We start from the raw sequence: 23,452 nt of genomic DNA on the forward strand, positions 1-23,452 counted from the left end.
TCGAGTTTGTTTCTTTTTCTTTGGATTTTCACTTCTTGTTGAAGTTGTATCTGTAGTCATCCATCTTTCCTTTGTTTGTTCAGCCATAGTAGATTACTGTTTACTCGCAACACTTGCAGAGACCGGAAAAGCAGCCGCTTAGCTCCGCCTACCCTCTCTGGCAGACCAACCACTGCTGGGTGATGGAAAACGTGTCACTAACTGGGTGCCACTTGTGATTTTTTTCCGCGACACACCAGACACCCAGTCTGTAATACTGCAAAGGCTCTCATCAGTGGGCCATAGGCTCAATCACCATTGTGTTACCTCATTCGGCGATAGATAGTGACTTAACAGACATTTGTTTAAAGGAACATCTTCAAACTATTACTTTAATTAGAGAACTGTTATTATTTAAACACCTGAACACAGTCCAAACTGCATCACTCCTCCAGTAACATTTCTTATTGTACTGACTGTAGCAAGAAGTATGAAAACGTGGGCTCAAATGTCTGGTCTTATTGCCTGGCTTATGTGATCATATCTCCTTAAATTTGTATGAAGGGATACTTTTCATGCTTTAACGACATTTTGTTTAAACAACTTCTTTTATACTGATGCATTGAGTGAATTTTGTTGGCTGAAAATTGGGCTTTTAAATCCATAAATTAGTGCAACAAAAACATTTTGGTATCGGTACCCAGGACTTTTGTGATCAGGCCAAAACCTCACTGAAATAAAACCTGTTGTACATTCTCATGAGAAAATACGCTGCAAACCACAGCCCGAAATCCATTTAACCAACTTTCCTGTCAAAACAGCCAATTCTTATACCTCTCCCTTCCTCTCACTCCTTCCCTTTTCCATACCTCCTCTTCATCCGAGTGTGTGTGTGCGCCTGTTTTTCCATTTGGCTCTAAACTACATCATCTCTATTATTGTTACAGAGTTCAGGGACGGGACACACACTCTCACACACACAGTATTTTCTTTATTACTCACCCACATTCAGTCTGCCAGCCGCTCCACCAAACACTCTCTAAAATCCATATTCCTCAACACACACAGAGGGGGGAGGAAAGAAATGGGACATGGCCACAACCGACATCTGGCTGCCCAGTTAATCAGGGCCACATAATCCTAAAGAGTCCCGGGACACACACACTCGTACACACACACACAGTCAACCTTAAAAAATAGAAACGACACACCAGAAAACAGGAATTAAGTTCACACACACGCTGCTGTTCCTATCTCCCTAATGTAAAATATGCCCGTGCAAACAGCACAAACATGAACACGCACAGACAAGCGTGCACTTTTCTCTTCCACATCTTCCTCCCCGCTTCCTGCAGGATTTCAGCCTCAGAGATTTGAGTCGTGTGTAAATAAACACAATCTGTGGTCAAACAGAAGAAATCTCTCGTCCACAGCTGCTGATGTGAACACGGCCACGTCTTATTTTTATTCACCTTCGTTCCGATGGGAGCACAGACGCGCGGCGATTAAACTGAACTAACACAAACACACCGTCATTAATGATGCACTTTGTATAATGGAAGTGATTTTACAGCTGAGTTTAAGATGGTGACAACTGTTCAATGGATTTCCTATTGAAGCTAAAGCAGACTTTTATGGTCCACATGGAACGTAATGTTTTGATCGGTCCTTTTCTCGCCACCAGCAGTAAAAAAACATCAAAAGAAGAAACATAATTTAAAGCAGAAATAATTTATATTGTTAGAATTTACGTCCTTTTTTGGAGAAAAAGAGAATCCAGAAATTAATTTGGAAACAGACCTTAAAATAAATCAAAACAACTAAAATTTAACACAATTCACATTTAAATATTTCTAAAAGGGCTGGGCGTTAAATTTGGAACATACAGATATACAGATGTTATTGTTGTAGTTGTATTTTACTTAACAGGCATTATAGATCACACAAGACAGCAGGCTTTAATTTTGGGATTGTGTCTTCAGTTTGAGGACCAAGCACAACACTGCGACACTTTAAAGATGTGTAAAGGGTATCTTACATCTACTAAATGCTAATGGACTGCACTTACACAGCACTTTTCTAGCCTTGCGACTATTCGTAGCTGCTTTTACACTACATGTCACATTCACCCATACTGATGGCAGAGGCTGCTACTGAAAGTGCCCAACACCGGGAGCAATTTGGGGTTCTTGCCCAAGGACACTTCGACATGTAGCCTGAGGGAGCTGGGCATCAAACCTCCAACTTTCACTTTGAAAGACGAGCGACTGAGCAACAGCCGCCCCTAGAGTTGAGCTTGATAATACCATTGTCTGCTACAGGTGATGGACAGTCATCGATAACAGAGTGCTTTAGCATGCGATTTAAATGTCCCCCCTCAACCTCGTCCATGCCGGTCTCTGTTTTATACTCAGATCCTCTACACACTAAGCTCAGCCTACATGTCATGTTTTACCTGAGAGTCATGTTTTAATTTGACATCTGAGATGGGCTGGCATCAGATTTAAACCACAGTCAGACAAATAAAAAGTTATGGAATCCCTCTGCATCACGTCGTCTTAGCAACCGACAATCAGAGGCGTGCTTTCCCTCCATGCTGCCCTCTCTTTGTATCACACTTATCTGCTTCCATTACAGTTAGTTCTTTGGTTTGAGGCAATTTTGAGGCGTTTTGAACAGTTTACAGCCTTTCATTCTGTTGCTCCTGCAATGCTCTGTATTATAATAAGGCAACTAAACAACCTAAAGTGATGCTCTTCAAAAACATAAATAAACCTTGTTTACTTATGTCACAATTTGCACCGAATAGGCGATGTGAGTGAGGAGAAATGCTCCAGACTAGGAGGAAAGGGCAACAAGGGCTTCCTGTCTGTGGAGAGAGATGGAAGCAGCTGAACCTCAGCTAATATGGCTCTGCACTAAAAAGCAAACTTCTCCATCCACTGATAAACTCCCCTCTCCTCCTCCTCCCTCGTGGTGCCTTACCCTCTTCTGACGGCTCTCGGCGGCAGCCAGCTGGGCCGACATGCGCTCCTGCATCTTCCTGCAGTGGGCCATGACGGCCTCCAGGACGGAGATGGGGCTGGAGCCCAGGGGCCGCCGCTCCTTGTCTCCTCCGGGGACCCCGCACTCAAAGTCCCTCTGAAGCGCCAGGAAGGGGTCTGTCAGGCTGTAGTGACCGTATCGCTCTTGTAGAAACACCTCTTTCCTCTGAGCCTGGAGGAAGAAGAGGAAGGGGGAAATGTTACTTAAGTTGCATATATATTGATCAAAAAACTGATTGTACTACTAATATGAGTGCCCTCACATTAAAGTGAGGAATATTGCAGGTTTTTTAAAATACGAATCTATCTGCTGACCTCATACAACCATATAAGTTTGCCTCCTTAAAGAAGATGGAACCAACATGGTGGGAAACATATTTTAGTAATTCAAAACTGAATTATTTTCTGATATTCCCGTTCTTATTTGAATGATTTCAAGAGTTATGGTGGGGTAAAAATACTGCTCACAACTAATTAAGACCTAGGACTCTGCAAGCCCCGAAAAGTTGTTTTTAGTATTTAAATATTCATGACTTAGTAAAAAAACATCCTTAAAGGGATTTTTTCCAAGTTTAATGTGGATGCCCAGGAAGTGTTGATGGTAAATGTAGTCAGTTGAGACTTCCTCAGTTCCTCAGTGCGAGCTACGCCGACAGAGAGAGTTCTCCAGCTCAGGCGGGCAGTGCGAACATGTTCCAGGACGCATGAACACATACGGCGGATCAACTAAAGTCCAATTTGAAACAGCCTGTAGTGTTTAAAGGCCAACAGCTACATCCAAAATGTTTCAACTTAACACAGAAGACAGAGAGAACATCAGCAACACTGCAGGCATTTTTTCTCACAATATACCAAACAAACTCTGATACACACTGTGAGGTGCAAAATCAGCAAGAGAATTCAAACCTAAGATGTGTCTACATCATCAGGACTTTTTGGGTGTGGGACAACAACCCGCCTCCCTCTTATGTTAAATAACGGAAACTGAGACATGTGTTCACTTAGGATTGTAATGGGTTGAGGGGGCAGGGTAACTGTCAGGTGGCTCCACCCACTCCCAATTGACAGTAGCAGGAGGACAGTAGCTGGTAGCAGATGTGGGAAGCCACACACCTGAGGCTGAGAATAAAAGACAACTGGAGCGTTCAGTTTGTGAGGCACATGCTGAACGCAGGAGGCTCTTAGTATCCCCCCCCGATTCGAATTGATTCTCATTTGAATGACCCAATATCGATTCATAAATCCCGAGATCGATCTTAAAAAATATTTAAAAACATGTCTGATCTCTCTTGTTTCTGATTACTCCTGAACGCAGCACGACTCAGCGCATCCCCTCGAAACATGGCAGTGAGGGAGACATGCCCGGACTTGTTTTACTGCAGCTACTACGGAGACATCAGTGATCGCCGAGGGACTCTTATATGCAAGTTAGTTTTGCACTGATGTTTATGTTACTCTCTGTTAGCGTCTGCTTTGGCCGCGAGTGTATTCTCGGCATCTTGTTATATCGTATGCCTTTCCCTATTACTCTCGTGTGGCTTTGTTCTTCACGCTATGAGATCTTGTGGTCAAATCTCGCGCGAGTTGAAGCCCAGTTCGTTAAATCGAAACCATGAGCCAGATGTTCAGACTAAAAATCTGAACAGCTACTACGGCTAACTACACAGCTGCAGTTAGAGCGTTCACTGACATCGAACAAAAAGAAAAATAGAGAGAAGCATACTCATGGTAACAATAAAGGCAATAACTGTTGAACTGTTCTTTACGCCAAAGCTTCATCAGCACCCAGCCGTCGACTCCCTTCTCGGCCCTGTGGTTCTGTCAATCCTGGACCCCCAACAACCACCTGAACGCTGTGAGACCGCCTGCCAGACTCCACAACCACTCAGCACCGCAGGAGGCACATTGCTCTCAGGTTACACGGACACGTGGGAGACGGAGTCCTCTGAGCTCATCAGACACGGTACCGTCACAGAAAACTGTTGAATTGTGCCGTAACACGTGTAACTGTTCTCATACAAGACCTCAACTGAGCGAAGCTGCCAAACGCAGGCAGAAAAGCGTCCCTTTGTGGGTAACGTAACTCTATGACGGTGAACTTAACTGACTGCCATGGCTGAGAAATTATTCAAGTGCACAGCTGCAGCCTCTAATGTTTATCATCCATCTTCAAGCTTTGAATTCCAGGAGAATGTAAACAGAGCCACATTCAGCGCATGAGTCGCAAGCCCAAAGATGGCAAGCTTTCAAATGAGCATCTGAGCAGAGCATCGTGGTTATGACCCCAAAAACAAAGACAATAGAAAAGGTTAAAGGGAAAAAGCCAAAATCCCATCCGTGATTCTCGATAGGTGCTCAGAGTGACGCGTTACTTCAGATCTTGTGGATATGTGAAATGTAATAAAGCCGCTGTGAGGCTCAAACTGCTGCTCAAAGCAGAAGCTGTCATCAGCTGAGGTCCGGTTCTGTTACACCAGCCTTGTCAAACTTGCTCTTAATCATGCGGACCACAACCAGAGGACCACTCACGGTAATCCAACCGTCAAATAATACCCGACCAAAACCCAGTTGGCTGCAGCACAGCAGCTGCAAAGAGACCGAGTGGTGGTGAGAGAGTAATGACACGGAAACATCCAGAGGGTAATTCACACAAGCAGAAACACAGACTCCAGAGTATAGATCCAGGATAAAACAGGGTTTAAAGATTGTATTTAAAAGAGTTATGATTCATGTTATCAGCAGCAGCAGGCGGGTGAGGGAGGAATATTTAATAAGTGAAACGTGGAGGCGAGAAAGAGACAAAGAGCCACAGTGAGAGAGACTGAAGAACAGACAGCAGGGACAGAGAGGAACAAAAGGCAGGAAGGTGTTTGAGATGCTTTCCCAAAGAAGGAGATGAAGTTCAGACAACACACACACACACACACACACACACAGAACAGAGCGTCAAGATTGATGGTGAATCCCGCGGAGGACTGAGGCAGCGCCGATACTGACGGTTGAGTGTGAGCAGGCCGATTCAAACAGGGGAAAGGTGTGTGTGACTGTGTGTGACAATAGAGTGTTTTATAAATTATACAAGAGGAAGAAGATTTTTGTAATTTTATTTTGGCAGAATCACTAAAACAATTATTCAGTTATCAAAATGACTCAGCTCTGAACGCAACAGGCAGACACCTCAGCTCTGAAGCTGTAACGTCCAGCAGCAGTGAAGGCATCGTCTGAGGGGGATCCTCTGCAAAGCTGCAGAGTAAATAATCGAGAGGGATGGGACACACCGTCTTTAAACTGGCCTTTAACTCACAGGATGTTCCAGTAAATATTTACACAGACCATTACGGCTCTCAGTCAGCCGGCAAGAAGAGAGTCAGACAAGAAAACGCTGCGATGTCTTTAAAGTTTAAGTGATCTCTTATTTTTCTACATCTTCTTCCTCTCTCTGATAAATAGCCTTACACGTTATTATTGTTTATTTCATAAGTTAGGTCTGCTCTGCCCCAATAAGCTCATGTTCCTATATTAAAAGTGTTGAAGATGATCTAAGGACCAAGTTCCTCAGAAGCTTTTATCTATCTTTCTTAAAGGAGCAGTTCCCCCTGGAAAAAGCCACTGTCAGTCAAAGCTGGTGTTCTCTGTAATCGATAGAAGCAATAATATTTGAAATTGGCGCCATAGCTGTGGAGAAAGTTGTACAAACAGCTCGTGGTTTCGCCCATTCTACATTCCTACAACACCCAACATGCATTGCTCCCCTCCCTCTGAAAGGAACAGCCCAGCGAGAGACGCTGGTGTGAAATATTACCATTTTCACTGAAGGCGATGGCTCAGAGCGGCGAATCGGCGAACTGGCCCTTTAATGATCCAAAACAAGAGTTGTCTAACAAGCCAGAATCGACATGTTGGGTGACTTAAATTGTTCAGTTATGTTTTTGTAAATTAGTTAATTTAAAGGACGTAATGCAGTCGACAGTCTAAACTTTAAAACAAACCATTAAAGCGCTCCTCTCTGATACACGCACACTGACTAAACCGGCCCCTCATTGAGCTCGGCCCGTTTCTCTTCCTGTTTAAAACAATGCAGAGGTTAATCAATACTTCCTGCTTGTGAGGCTCAGGGTCATGGGTCACACTATTACAGCATCCGCGTTAAAGCTAAATCCTCTGAGATCTCATCAGCTGTCAAACGCTGAGCTCCCCCGAGGCTCTATTGATCCCACAGACACATCGTTTGTCATTAGAGGAAAGCTGGAGTATACAGGAGTTCAGACAGTACAGCTGCTGTAGGATGATCCTGATCAGTATCAGAGGAGCTTTCAAAGGAAAAATGGTTTTGGTCAATATCTCTATAATCCATACATCAGTTGGATAGCTTTATTGGAGAGTAAAATCATGAAACTGCATGTCCTACAGAATCACTAACTTAAACTTGTTTAATTTTCATGGAGATAGGAATAACTTCCTGGAGCTGGAGATGACTTATTTTATCACTTTGATAAACTAATGTTCCAGCGTCCAGATTGACCTCTGACTGACAATGACTCTTATTGGCTCCGTTTCAGTATTCTTTACTGGAGATAATACTTTTGTCCAAAACCCAAAGATAAATGGTTAACTCTCATTGAGGAGGAAAGAAACAAGAACATTTTCACACTAAGGGCCTGTAAGTCAGCATCCTCGAACACCGCTGAGGATGGAGGAGAAGCTAATTTGTGTTTTTTTCGAGGGTACAGTTTCCAGGTCTCGAGCTGCTGCTGACGCGAGGACACGATTCCTTTCCATTGCTTTTGTGTTTTCTTGAATTAAAGCAAATATTAAGCACACAGAGCAATTTAAAACAGACCTAACAATCGCTACCGAGGGAAACGGAAGTGCCGAAAGACAACTTTCGTAACCTAGCAACAATAAGCACCGGTGAGAAACGCTCAGGTCATGGCAAATCCCACAGGATCCGTGTCCGGCGCGTTCCGTCTGTGCCGCGGTTCTGGTCCATCAGACGGCGTGAGCCCTCGCCCACAGGAAGCGTGTCTGGTCCGCAGCGCAGCGGGAGAACTACATTATCGCGCGAGAATTGCAAAATCACGCGATTACATCAATGTTAAACAACACAAACAACAGTTCAGTTTGCACCTCCGAGGTTGATTATCTGCTCATTTGGATATAATTCTGTGATTTTTGTGCTTCTACCATGGCTGAGTACACTACTTAATTAAAAGTGTTCTTTTTTCAAGATTTCAGTGTGTTGTTGTTATGAAAACGGTCTGTGCATGGTGTTTTATTTTGAAATGACCGGATGCTGTATGCTGTTTTCGTGTGTGACTTCCTGTTTGGAAGGACCTGCTCTGTTCAGCTTGACGCGTGCTTGAAGCGGCCTCCTTTAAAAGTAGTCCCGGAGAGCGGAGAGACGCTTCTGGGACACGCCAGAGACGGACTGCGGCGCGTGCTGTGGAATCACGAGCATCGACTCCGGAGGTCACGGCGCACACGGAACGCGCCGGAGATGGATCCTGTGGAATTTGAGGGTTAGGGGACACAGGCCCTTAGAAGCTGAAATTTTTACCTTTTTTTTCTCCTTTAAAAATAATAAAAACTAATCGATTATCAAAATAGTTGACTGTCAGTTTATTAGATAAGTTAATCATTGCAGCTCTAATCAAAGAAGACAGAAGTAACATTTTAGTTCCTCCTTATCATGCGTTCATTGGAAAGCTTCCTCCTGCTCTGCATCTACTCTTTCACTTATGAACCTTTCAAGGCAGCTGGATTTCCAAGATATCATAAAAATAACAAGATTATACACGACTTCTCTTCCCCCTGCTCTGACATGTTTGATGGTTGAGTTAGGTAGAGAGGAAGCATTTTCACGTTTCAGTTTCCCAGAGTGAACAGCGGGGCAGCCGAGGCCACCTGATAAGGTCTAAATAAGATGTTTATGCCCTGGTTCTGAGGGGGGTACTGTATTTACAAGAGCAGCAGCAGTTATACTGTAGTAACACTATATTATTTACAAGTGCAGCAGCGGTGGAGGGCTCAAAGTGAGACAGTATTATTAGCATCAACCTTTACAGGCATGCTGTACACAGTAGGTGAGAGGGTTCAGGCAAAACAGCTAGAAAAAGAGAGGGAGAGATGGACCGAGGCGGGAGGAGATGGAAGAGAGAGGAAGAGAGAGAGAGAGGGTACTTCAAACTTTACATGTTGGAGAAAAGAGCAGCATGTATTCAAGAGTCTCATTTTGCTCCATTCAAGACTGTGTGAATGCAAAGTCAGTGGCCGTCCGCCAATCCAGCTCCGACACAAAAACCATGGGGTCAAACAGAGGAGCTGTTCACGTCCGGAAAAACACACAAGCAAACATTAGAAGGAAGTGCTCGAGGGCGCGTCATTCAATGACTGCTCGAGACGCTGCTCAGTTCAGCGTCCAACAGCCGGGGGTTAAAGGAAGAGATAAAACAGTTTGGGAAAAACTTGGACGGATAAACAAGGAGAGGCAGAGCTATCCTGAAAGACTCTCCTCTTTCTGTAACGTCGAGCTGCTCTGGAACAAGACGCCTACAAAGAAATGTTTAGAGGTTTACAGCACAAAAATAAACGCTTAATGCTCTCCTCACGATCAACCCTCATGAAACCCTGCAGGAAGCATAAAGACAGGAGTATTTTGGGATGCACTCAGTCTAATAGGCGTCTCGTACTAAACACACACTCTGATGAATCACGCTTCTGCCAGCATCCAGCTGTTCACACACCTGTGTTTCTTATTATACAGCGAGTCTAAGAAATGAACCCATTTGTGAAAGCTCACACGTAGAGGTGTGTCATCCCCGTCTTGGTATATTAAATAGCTCGATCAATGACTTCAGTGCTCTTCTAACTACTTTATGTTTGTAGAAGCTCTACATGGTTTAAGTTTAAGGCAACGTACACACTTACACACACTTAAAACAGAATTTTTGCTGCGTTTGCTCTTCAATATCAAACCCGCCTCGCCAGGGTTCAATCCCGGAGCTTGCGACCAAGCACACAGGACACGGGCTGCATCAACGCTCTCCACCAGACAGACGGGACATGCATCGTGCTGGTCCTTCTCGTGCAAAAACAAGCCACACACCTGAGGGCAGACTCAAAATTAGCCCTTTCGCAGGCAGCCAACAACTCAGCAACTGTGCGGCAACAGGGGCAATTAAACTACCATCGAGCTGGCAGTAGCCTAATGAAAAGACAGAGCTAATTAGATGTAGCTAACCAGCCCTACTCGGTAGAGGTGTTCTTAGCGAGGTGAAGAGCATAACATCTGAGGGATGACTGTGATGATGGATGTATCATGCGGGCGGGCCTCACATATGTCACCACAAATCATCTGCCTAAAGGCATGAAAAGAGGTGTCTTCAGTCAGGCCATGCGAGGGAGTGATGTCCAAAACTAAATGTGTTTTCATTGAGTGAATCGACTGAAAGGAAACGCAATTTAATCGCTCCTGCAATATGAGCATTTGCATTGCAAAACTCTTAATATATCGCAATGAATACGATAAACAAGCCACAATGTTTCACTGAGCATGCATGTATTTTACCTAATGGATGGAGCCCTTAGAGTATAACCATGTGATCACATGAAGCCCAAGCTAGCCGTCACACCTGCAGCTGTTCTGAAAGGCCCATTTCAGAGGGGAACTTTTTAAACATGTAAGTCTGGAAAAACATGGAATTACTCACAATATGAGAATATCCACTCAAAAGATATGGCCCCTTTAAGCCTGCAAAAATATGGTCCTGTCACACTTCTGTGTATTGTAATCCTGCTGAAACTCAATGCCCTGGAAACATTTTAATGCACTGGAATAGAATAAGACAGCATGAGTGAATATGATGGAAACGTAAGGAATAAAAAAAAGAGCATCAAGAAGCAGTGTTCCTTTCCTCCTAATAGTGGTAAGTGGTTCTGCTTTCCTGCCGCCGGGCTTTTTAATCAACACTTCCTGTCAGTGGCCGTGCTGCCGGTCATGCCTGTGCCGCGGCTCGCCGGGAGGACAGTCGCATCAATACATCGATCGTTCTCTCTGCGGGTTCTGGTTTCAGAGACACGGGGTCGAGTCACTGTGACGAATGCGAGTTAGTCACTGCAGCCTGTTCAGCACAGCCTGTCCTCCAAGCTGAAGACACACACACTACATTTGTCATTATTTTGCGACGTGTTGTGACTGATATCGTGTGTGAGAGTACGCTCAAAATGTTTCTAATTACAGTTTTCTCTAAATGATCTCGTTTAACAAAAGAAATTTGAAGATATTGTGAAACAGATACAAAAGATTCCACTGGTAATGAGCTGATTAAAGGAGCAATCCGGAGCTGGTGTTCTCTGTATTCGATAGAAGCAATAATGTTTGAAATTGGCGCCATAGCTGTGGAGAAAGTTGTACAAACAGATCATTGTTTCGTCCATTCTACATTCCTAAAATACCCAGCATGCATTGCACCCCTCCCTCTGAAAGGAACGGCCCAACGAGAGACGCTGGAGTGAAATACTACCAACTACAGACTCCGAAAGACGACAAGAAATACCGGTGGATCGTCTAAAAAGTCTTTGGGTCTGCAGTCTACATTTCAAACCTGACGGTTTTGAACGAGACGGCGGGCGTCCTTGATTGAGGAAGTGTAGTTTAGCAAGCTACCTGGTTTTCCAGGGCCCATTGGAGAAGCGGATCGCGTCCTCCAAAGGCACAGAGCCAACTTGAATTTTTTCGACCATTATGGCATTAGCTCCCCATAATAGCATGATAGCACTGAGGTTGAAAATTGGCGAAGTGGCCCTTTAAAAGACGAGTGAAAGTCTGGTTTGAGAGGACAGATGTGTCTCTGGGAAAGAGTCTTGATGCTGACTATCTTTGCCCTTAAATCTAAAACTGGACTTGAACTGGCCCTTTGTTCAAAATGTTCTGAGTTTAAAAAAAGAGTTTGTAGGTTACTGAAAAACTTCCTTCTGTTGAAAATTGCCAAAAGAGAAATTGCATAATCTGCTCAGTCTAACAGACGCATGGTGGAATCAGCGAAGCCTCTATCTTTTTGCACTAAATTGACAGACTTCCACTTCGCCTCGAGCCCTCTGTCACATTCTGGCACACACGACTCTGTGCCATCACGAGCGCAAAAACATTTCAGGGTACAAATGTGAGAAATTACACCTCGGAGCATCGACGACTCTGCAGCTTCTCTGCACGATAAGCGACCTGATTTATCTTCCGCTCCTGAGGTGCCTCCTCGCTGACTCCAATCGAGGTTTGGTTTTCTAGGTCAGAGCGATGACGAGCTGAAGAGCAGCATCGAGCGAATTAGGATTGGCCGAGGATGTTGGGGGGGGAAGGGGGGGACTTTTTGGATCCATTTCTGGTCTCTGGAGATATGGAAGCCTCTGAAATATTGGAGTCTGGAAGTGTGTGTGTGTGTGTGTAGTGGGTGGATAGTCCCTCGGGGTGCACTGACCCTGAAGGCGATGGCAGCGATCCTGAGGCCCATCTGTCATTCACACACAAGCACACCCACCAATTAAACCATCTTTGCTTCAAAGCGCTTCCTCCTAAATGATCAGTCAATGAGCTGTGATTCTGCAGTGACATTTAAACCCAATAATAAAGGGACATAAAACAAACCTCTGACACTAAGGACTGACAAGAGATCACCCACCGCTCATACCTAAGAAGCTAAAAGGTCCCGAACAGCAAGAACTGAATGGTTTGAGCTTCGATATGAAGACGTGGTGTCACTAAGCAGCACTAATTTTAGAGCTAGGCTAACGTCGCCTTTGTCAAACAGACTGCTGCTGCTGCTACTAACCTTGCAACCACTGCCACAAAGGACAGGGAATAACACAAACCAAGCTGAGAAACTGAGGCATCACCATCTAATAAAAGGACACCGATTGAGCTGTAACTTTAGCCTTGTTTTTTTTGTTTGTATGCCGAATTAGCACTTCCTGTTTGCAGTGTACCCGTGGCTGTACAGAGAACTGTTCCTGCTCGCCTTTGATCTCATGACAACTTCTCTGCGAGAGTTCTGGAGTTATAAGGAGCATATTTTTAAAAGACTTCCTCTGGGATTTATGGATGTTTACTTGCAAACATCTAAGTTAAGAACATCCTTTGGAAGTGTTGGTTACACTGAAACTAAATATAAGCGCATCATGTGTACGTGTTTTGATATGACCGAGTTATGACTTCAAGATTTAGTGCACATTTTGGCGGCAAATTGGGGTTATCGTGCACTAAAGGCCAGCGTTTCTCGAGCTGTCAAAGCTTCTGCTGCAGCTCTAACCGCTGATTGTGTTTGTAAATGAGCCAAATTAAAGGGATAAACTACAATCAGTTGTTTTAATACAACGGCTTTGCCTCTGGGCTCCAGCTCCCTCCTCATAGTTACTTATTTTCTAGATTATTTTTGGGCCGTTTTTGCCTTTATTGATAAGACAGCTGAAGAGAGACAGGAAATACTGGGAGAAGAGAGTTGGGGATGACATGCAGCGAAGGGCCGAGGGCGGGAGTATTACTGCATGTAATATTTGTTTACAGATAAATACGTTTTTTTATATGTCGATGTAACAACAACATGTTGTTGTTGCTCTCTTTGTCTTTGCCTGTCTCTATCCTGCATCTCCCTCTATCCCACTCTTCAGCCCATCCAGTGGAGGCAGACGGTCGTTCACCATGAGTCTGCTTCTGCTCAAGGTTTCTGCCTGTTAAAAGGAAAATTTTCTCGGTGCGGCTCACGGTGGACTCATGCTGGGTCTCTCTCTAAATAATATAACAAGTGCGGTTGATCTGCTCTTTTTGTAAAGTGTCTTGAGATAACTTTGGTTGAGATTTGGCTCTATATAAATAAAAACTGATGACTGCAACTTCCTTAAGCTGTGCTCTCTCTAAATTTGCTAATAGAGAGAGTTTTTTTTCTCTTTCAATATGGACTCACTTTCACTCCGCCAAGCCATCGCACATTGCCGAATTTCCCCCACGGGGATTAATAAAGTATTTCTGATTCTGATTCTGTTTGACTCCGATTGCCGCCCGTCGGTGCATGTCATTCCCCGCTCTATCTTCCCTGTAGTTCCTGTCACTCTTGTCTTCACTGTCTAATATAATAAAAGGCAAAATGCCCCCAAAAAGAAAACAGAAAAAGAAACGCTTTCTTCTAGCAACGAGCAACGCCCCAAACTTTCGGCCTTCCGGTGTTTCCAGCGGTACAACTTATAAAAGACATCCCAGCCAAGACTTCCTTTTCCACATGCTGGTCATTTCTTTGCAGATCAGCTGCAGATCAGAAAGCACATCTCCAACTGGATGTTAAATAAAATGCTAGGTCACTGTCAGACAGCTCCCGGCTCCCAGCTTTCCGGCTTTCCTGAATGCATCTAAATCCAGCTGAAACACTAGTGAACAAAACTAGTGGGACATTTACCAGAAATTAGAGCACTTCCTACACCAAACATCTCGTCCCTCGCCTCCAGATTCTGTATTCAAATGCAGATATCTGTTTATAGAGATTAGGTAATACGTGGGCGCGCAGCACTCTGAGTGTTTTTAAATGTGAAGGATGCCTCTCAAACAAATCACATCCATCTCAATCAGTATGCAGCATGACGATGGCTGGTGGTTACCATAACACTGAATCAGATCAATCCTGCAGTGAGAAGGAGGGAGAGCATCTGACACTCGGTGACCTGCCATCACGAGGGATTTCACTTCGTCAAATCTAATCCTTTTTGCCCGTATTGATCCTCCCGGCAAAGAGGAAACAGATACAGTGCGGAGGTGGAGGAGGTACAGTATAAATTAGATTGAGATAAAAGGGAAGAACGGAGGGAAAGAGGAGGAAAAAGCCTGGGAGAGAATGTCAGCGAGAGAAACGGGAGGATGACAGTGAAAGATGAGAAAGAGGGAGAACGAGCAGAACAGATGACGATGCCTCCCCTGCCAGGCTGCGTTCACAAACAGCTACGATCCCTGAGAGTTATGTAACAAAGTGTCACTGAGACTGAACGGCATCATCACCCAAAAACTCGTTAAAAACACAGATAATGTTTCATTTCATTTTGTGGGAGGGGCCGCAGTCTGGATGTGAAACGCTGGACACTAGTCGTCTGCACTGAAGCAACAAACTGTTTGTTCTATTGATTGATTTGTTGATTATTTTTTCTGATAGATAAGGATGCAGAAAAGTAAAAATCCTTCATTTACAATGCAACGTCTTCACATTGGCTGTTCTTCAGACTAACTGTCGATGCCTTGACTGGAAAACTGTCCACTGCTCGGGCTTGAAGCTTGAAGAGAGACCGAACATGTGGGGAGGAAAAAGTAGGGGATGACATGCACCAAATCGTTACAGATCGAGAGTCGAACCTGCGAGCGGCGCGTCAAAGACTGTAGCCTCTGTATTTGGGACGCCTGCTCGACCAACTGAGCTAAACCAGAGCTCCAGATTTAGCTTCTCTCAAACTCTTGCATCTTAAGTTGTTAGTCGGACTGTAACAATGAGCATGCATGACCTTAAAATTCAAGTAATCTCTATAAACATAAAGAGTATGCAGATAAATGCATACTCTGTAGGTTTTGGTGTCTGAAGCATTCTGGTTTCCATTTGCAGTCCGAGTCATGTTGACCTGTCAAATCGGAGCAGGCTTTTGCTGTATGCAGGATGACGTCGATTTGGAGAGCATCCTCTGACAACCATTTTGCATTTTCAACCTTAAAAAAGAGATTTCTTTTTGGGGCGGCAGTTTCAGTCAGCGGTTAGATAATGCGTCCCATGTACAGAGGCGTGGTCCTCGATGTGGTGGCCCCGGGTTCGACTCCCAACATCAGCCCTTTGCCCCTGTTTCCTATACTATCCACTGTCACTCTATCAATAAAGGCATCCATCCATCCATTATCTACATCGCTTATCCTGTCCAGGGTTGCGGGGAGGCCAGAGCCTTGCCCAGCTGTCATTGGGGGAGAGGCGGGGTCCATCCTGGACTGGTCGCCAGTAAATCACAGAGACAGACAACCACTCACGCTCACATTCACAGCTACGGGCAATTTAGAGCCACCAATGAGCCTACCCAGCATGTCTTTGGAATGTGGGAGGAAGACAGAGTACCTGAAGGCAACCCACGCATGCATGGGGAGAACATGTGAGCTACGCAGAGAAAGACCCACTTCGTCCGAACCAGGGTTCAAACTAGACGTGAGTACAGATAACAATCCGGTCCTAAACGTCGTCTCTTTACTCAAACTCTATTCTTGCACTTCAAGTTGCTTGTCCGACTTGAATAATAACCATGTTTGACCTTTTAGGGAAATGTGTACAGCTGATGATCAGGTGCAGAGATGTAGCACTAAGAGAAGCTCACCACAACTGTTCGAGTTTCCAAGACTGACATACGAAGAGTTTGTTGGATTCGGTGGAAAACCAGAAGCCTGGAAGTGAAGCCAGGAGCCGGTCTTATTTTCTGACCACACATGATTGATTTTCCTCCACACTGGTGGTCGTACAGTACGAACTCAAACCTCAGTGTCTGCTTGTGGCGTCACGTCTGCCCCACTGGAGGAGGTGATTCCAAAATCCATCACTCATCTACCCCCCGTCTGTGAGGCGGGGGGGGGTTGGTTGTTGTGTGGCCCCGGGGGATGTTGGTGCTGTCAGCAGAGGCAGAGAGCTGACATCACTGTGACATCAGAGAGGAACCAGGCCATTCTTATATAATCAAAGCAGCGACGGGGCAGGACTGTTTCGCTCCGGGGGTTTCCAGCTGTGATGCAGCAATGGAGGACAGTAGAGTGCATGACCTCCAACATAATGAAGTGATGACACAGATGTTACATTTGGAACTGATTTGGTTTGGGAGCAAAGTTTGAACCCTCCTTTCCTCGCTTTGTTTTTGCCAAAACACAAAACTATTACGTTAAATATATGATTTGCAAGCCAGCCGGAGTTCCTACACTGAAGCTGAGCTAAGCAACGCTGCAGACGGGGCCAAGAGAACCACGTACTTTAGCCACTTTAAAGAGTCCCACAAACAAACAAATATCTCAGTGCCTTCGCTTCACATTGACGTCAGACAGCCCTCTCCCTCGGCTCTATGTCTCACGCTGCACAACGGCCCTGTTTACCTACGCATGCAGCGCACGTATCAGATCAGCCGTTTGGGTCAGCGGTTTGAAGAAGAGACAACAAATAAAAGAAAACACGACAAAGCGTCGTTCACGATGGAGACTCAAGTGGTTTATGTAGCAGACATATGTTGTCATTTGACAAGTAATATTAGGTAGATAAATTAATAAAGCTGGACCAATACGGTATTTTATAATCCGATTTTAGAGTAAACAAGGCTCGCTGCAATATTTCTGCATAATTTAGTTTAAAATTAAATTAAATAAAAACCATAATTGCTCGAGCATAACTTACAAAACTTACATAACCTGTGTGTTGTACAGGTTTTAGGATATATGAACCCTTTAAAGATACAACAAGAAATGACATCACAACAAGGAAAAACAACAATTTAGGTTTAAAAAATGTGCAGTGGAAATAACTTAAGTGTAAAAACATATATTGTTTAAATTTCTACATTCAGCATTGTTTTGGATCAATATATTTTGTGGTTTTAACTAGGGATAGACCGATTATCAGCCGGGCCGATTATCGGCGCCGATATTCGGCATTTTAACGCATATCTGCATCGGCCTTTTTATTTTATTTCTTTTCTTTTTTTCTTTTTTTTTAATCTGACGGCCGATAAGAGTTCATTTCTTTGCAAACTTTATTTAACTTTGTTTTATTTACTTAATAAAGCTTCAGGAAGTTATTTATTTATTTATTTAAATTGTATAACTTTATAAGAGATGCTGCTGACCCTGGGAACTCCCTGCGCTTTTTGTTTGTTTGTTTAATAAACAAATGCTTAAAGGCATTTAAACAAAGTTAAGTGTTGGAGTTTGTATTATTCAAAATTTTGACACCAATATTTTAACTTTAACTGCAAATGAATATCGGCTCCAAATATCGGTTATCGGCCTCCTTAACTACTAATAATCGGTATCGGTATCGGCCCTGAAAAAACCATATCTCTAGTTTTAACCAAAATATTGTAAAAGAAAAAAAAAGTCAAAGTTCCGTATTCTGTTTTTTCCAACAAGGCCCTAATTTAAATGATTTTAACAATTATTGCAGGTAATTGACTCACATTAGCTTTTTGCTCAGGCTTTACAGATTGTAAAGATATGAAACATATAAAGGAACTCCAAAAATGACATGACAAGCGGAAAAAGCTAATATATGCACTTTTCTATTGCAGAGTTCGAAGAGTTAAAGTGAGAAGCCTCTGCATGTCTTCAGCTGGGAATATGTTCCTTTTTGTGGGGACACTTGCTAAAGACACAAGTATAAACACACACACACTCACACACACCTTTACTGTCTCTGTGTTACCATGCAGACTGGAGGCTGAAGGAGTTCTAACACGGTGATATTTTTACCCAGAATCCCACGCGATGGCAGCTTTATCCACTCATGTTTAATGAGCTCAGCTGACAGCCTCAATGAAAGTTTGATGAAGTCCTAGATACTGTATGCCCACACACACACACACACACACACAGGGGAAAACTCACACAATAAAACACAATAGACACAGAGGAGAATAAACACACACAGACTATAAACCCATACTCTCTCAGCTGGCTGCTAACTTATCTGCTGCGTGAAAAAGTAGCTTACGATCTAATGATAAGTAATCCTCATGTGAATGAGCACAGAGACCCACTTTAAACTGTCATGTGATGTTTCATCGCTGCACAGTAAGCCTCTCTCTCTTTCTCTCTCTCTCTCCTACACGCTGATGAAAATCTTGATTCAACATTCCCAGGCCTTCCCAACCCTCCTGTCCTAAATCTCTCACACACACACAATGCAACACACACATACAGCAACCACAATAAATCGGAGCGGTTTCAGGCTCCGATGAGACTCTGGATATCAGCCAATCGCCCGCTGACTAAGACGGAGGTTCCTCCTTCACCACAGATAAAGAAGAATTTAAAACCTGCAATGAAACTTGATTTAGTGAAGACTTGTTTTTAAGGGTGGTGTTCTGTAAATGTCTGCAGCCTTCGGATAATTACATTTGTCTATTTCTTTTCAAGAGAGCTCGAATATCCCGTGGTTGTCTGGGGGCTGTTTCAGGGGATTTTCCGCCCTACAGGAAAGTCAGACTGGAGAGGAAAATACCTAAAAACTATACACAGATCTACTTATTAATATTGCAAATTGGTAAATAAAATATAACAGCTTCATTGAAAATTCAATTGACCCTTCGCCAAGACCCGCCTCACATGGTTAATGTTGCTAGGCCTGCCAAGCTTTCACACCGGCATGTAAATATTATGGCATTTTCAACTATAACAGTGACAGATGTTCCAAGGGAAATAACAACAATATTCTGGAATAATAGTTCCCAAATATCAGAAAGAAGTCGACAGAAAGACGCATTTGAAAGCTACATCTATAATATAATCTGTCAGCGGAGTGTTGAGAATGAAGAGGACATAAATATCGAGGCAAATGCTCACAGGTCCCAATGTAAGTGTCAGGCATCCCACGTTTTGACAATTCATGTTAAGGACAATCATACAGGAAGAACGATGTTCTTGCACCGCAGGGTGACTCAATATATTGTTTTATTTTATGCTAATGTTTAGTTATGAATCCCTTTAACTTTCATTATCTTATATGTTTTAGCCCATTGCTAGCAAAACTAAATTATCCCGCATTTTCATTTTGATTAAAGCGCATCGGGTTATTGCTCGCATATCGTGGGCTTGATCCAAACACTGGATCTCCTAAAGGCACAACAGGATAGCCCAACAAAATCCTGTACAAGTCTGCCACAACAATGGCGCAAACCAAAGGGTGGTACTATAAAGGCTGTGCCGATATCATCGGTGGTGGTAGAGAAGGCCAGACAAGATCGCAAGCGGAGTCCAGTTGACTGTCTTCCACAATTTTTAAATCCATGTCTGACATCTCTCCTCTCGAGTTTTTGGCAACAAAATATGACTGCTGTCGGACTTGCAGATTCCATATGGACATATGGATTGGACAGTGGCCGTTAAAGAGACTGGCTTAGCGAAGGGTCAATTGGAATTCCCGCAAATAACATTCAAAATAAATAAATGTTTTCAGAATCTACCACAAACCAACCCACACATTTGTTAATAGGGTAAAGTATGAAGCATGCAAACCGATGCCACACACTACAGCATTTATAGCCGAAGCATACACACACACAATCTCTAACACACACATTCAGACCCCATAAACTTTTTAATCCCTGAGCTATGCTAATGTTGTTTTTAAAAACATAATGTGGGAGAACTTTACACAAAACACACTGAGGCTAATGCTTCAGAGCAAGCAAACAAACATACAGTTCCATTAATGCACACACACGCACACACGCACACACACACAGAGCATGACTTGCAGCTGTGTGTCGGGCTGTGCTGCCCAGTAGAGTCAGCTCCTTGCAGCCTATTTTTATCCTTAATGCCACAGTAAACCACCACAGGCCTGCTGCTTGATTAAACCTCACACTCCCTGTGGGCAGACGCACAGAAAGAAGCCCCCCACTCAACATCTGATAGGGCCACAAGTGTGTTTATTACGTACTGTGTGTGTATGTGGTGCAGTCATGTGCATGCATATCTATTTTTTCTGATTAAATGTGTGTCAGCAGTTTATATCCGGCTGATTTAACCCCCATGTTTGAAGAAAAATCCTCCAAGTACAAAGACTCACACACACACACACACACACACACACTTACAGGAACACACAACTCTGGAATCCCCCGGCTCGTTTTGACACACAAAAAAATGAAATAAAAAATAAATACAAAAATAGAAACATACAAATACCTACAGTAAACAGAGAGACAACAGCCAGTTTTACTGTTATTTTTTCATCGCACATCAGACTCAAGTGAGCTAATGTTAGCACCAACTTGGCTAGCACCCTGAAGAGCATCACAGAGACACTTAATTTTAATGGTTAACTACTTGATTTAAGGGCTTTTATTTGTTATAAAAAATCAGGTTCATTTGTTTGTAAGTGGAGAAGATAATTCGGCTCCTGATAGAAACAATGCGGATAATGAGCACCGAATAAAACAGCCTTAAAACTAAGCTAACATTGTTAGCTAACATCAGGTCATCCAGCAGCCCCTCCTGACAGCCTGTCCACTGAAGAGAGTTGGAGAAACATTACACAACATTATCATTAAACTGCTGTATTAAGTTTTACACCTGTTTTAATCTATCCATAAAAATCTTCTATGGGATGACAACTGAAAAGAATCAGTACTTAAAATGGAGCTAACATTGTTAGCTAGCAAATTCTCAGCTAGCAGACCCTCCTCACATCATATTCATTGAACAGCGCTGGAGAAACACAGATTTTTCACATGAAACTGCTGTATTCAGTGTTTTACTTGTTTGAATTTCCCTATAAAAATGAATGAATGATTAACACTGTCAAATCCTAACCTAAAATGTGAGCTAACATCGTTAGCAGTAGCTTAGCTTCCAGCATCCCCTGACATCCTGTGTCTGCCAAAGAGTGTCGGAGAGACACAAATTGTTAACCTGTTTTATTTAGCGTATTTACCAGTTCTTTTGTTCTCTTTTAAGAGGAGAGCTTTACAAATACACACAATACACCATATTCTAAAGTATAATCGTCTTTTGGATGCTATCGTTTTTATCCGGCTACTCTTCAAACTAGCAGCATAATCAATTTACATACAGTAATTAATATAGGCCTAGATAAAGAAAAAAATACTAAAACACAAAATATTTTCTCCAGCCCTATACACACACATTTTAGTGCATGTAAACACACTGAACATGAATGCATGTATTACCACCAGCTTGGCAACACAGGCGAGATTAAAACGGAGGTACAAGCCAGAGGGCTGGTTTCCAACAGCTCCTCTGATATCACACATCAGTTAAAAATCACAGAGCTCAGCAACCCTGGACACCTGACCACACACACACACACACACACACACACACACACACTGACCTATCACAAACAAAGACAAATATAGACAGGAAAATGACACCATGACACTCCAGGCAGGAAATGAACGTGTTTGTCAGAAGGCCACAGCCGCCAGTCAAAGCTCAAGTTTCAGCATTTTACCAGAAATTACACTTTCAGACAAACTTAAAGGGATGTCTTAATGACGGGTTACCTGCCACAGTGGTTAGCAGGGAAGACAAAATGCCAGAGCAGCAACCGAACTCTTTTTATAGACGTTTGGGTTATGGCTGGTGGTCATGTGTCACCCTGAGAAAGTCTCACTGTGTTTTCACTGTTTGGTTTCCCAAGCTGAACATCTACTGTTTAAGTCCTGACCAAAATGCGTCCAAAGCAGAATAAGTCAGAAGAATGCTTGGGTAGATTTGTAGCGTGGCTACAAACAGGGCCGCCTATAAGGGGGGAAAAGGGGAAAGCTTTCTGGGGCCCAAATGCTAGAGGGCCCCCTGGAGGCAGCCTTCATAATAAGCAATGATAACCAATACACACTGTTGTTTATAACACCAAATATACTAATATTTATAAAGGGAAATGTAACCTGTTTCAAAATGTAAAACTCCCTCTTAAGAAAATCACATGAGTCTCATAAATTGGGATGCCAGAAAAGGAAGGAGAGGAAAAAGATAGGACAAACTTCAGCCAGGAGGCTAACGTTACCAGGAGTTAGCTAGCGCCAGTGAAGGCACCACCACTACCACGTCTTCCTCTGAGCAGGAAGATAGGTGGATCATCATCAGTTTATATGTATGTGTTTATATTTCCAGATAGTATGCACATTCATTAATATGAATACACACATTTCTTGAGGGCCCTTCTCTGGACCTTTACAGGATCCCAGTCAGCGGGCGGGCCTGGCTACAAATGTGTTTCATTATGGATAAATCTGCAGGTTACCTTTCGGTATATTAATTTCTTCAACTTTCCTGCTGGGTGTTTTTGTGAAGGGGCTCATTCTGGTCTGAAATGAAGAGCAACTCCGCTCACATCAGAGGAAATTATTACTTTACTGTGAAATAAAATATTAAGCTTATAAAAGCTTGGAGAAAACCAGGAGCAGCTTGTACTGTTGAACATATCTCTGTGTTTCTGACTCTGTAGCCCCTTTTAAAACAGCCGTTTCTGCTGGCGGTTTAGCTCAGAGGTTAAATCGGCGGCCATATACAGAGGCTATACTCCTCAATGCGGCGATCCCGGGTTCAACTCCCACTCTCTGCCTTTTGCCGCGTGTCATCCGCACTCTCAAACACTATCCACTGTCCTCTCTCAATAAACGCGCTGGTTTAGCTCAGTTGGTAGAGCAGGCGCACC

The 23,452-nt window shown here is 43.4% G+C and overlaps 1 protein-coding gene across 1 annotated transcript in view; it reads right to left on the minus strand.

Moving 5' to 3' along the window:
- cttnbp2 (cortactin binding protein 2) overlaps window positions 1-23,452 on the minus strand; it is a 106,278-nt gene that overhangs the window by 47,679 nt on the left and 35,147 nt on the right. Inside the window, exon 3 of the mRNA XM_069686756.1 lies at window positions 2,965-3,195. Coding sequence (XP_069542857.1) covers window positions 2,965-3,195 — 231 coding nt within the window. The remainder of the gene's footprint in view (window positions 1-2,964; window positions 3,196-23,452) is intronic.

Source organism: Semicossyphus pulcher, unplaced genomic scaffold, assembly GCF_022749685.1.
Source record: "Semicossyphus pulcher isolate SPU_LCO1_2020_fin unplaced genomic scaffold, fSemPul1.0.p SCAF_8, whole genome shotgun sequence".
Taxonomy (NCBI): domain Eukaryota; kingdom Metazoa; phylum Chordata; class Actinopteri; order Labriformes; family Labridae; genus Semicossyphus; species Semicossyphus pulcher.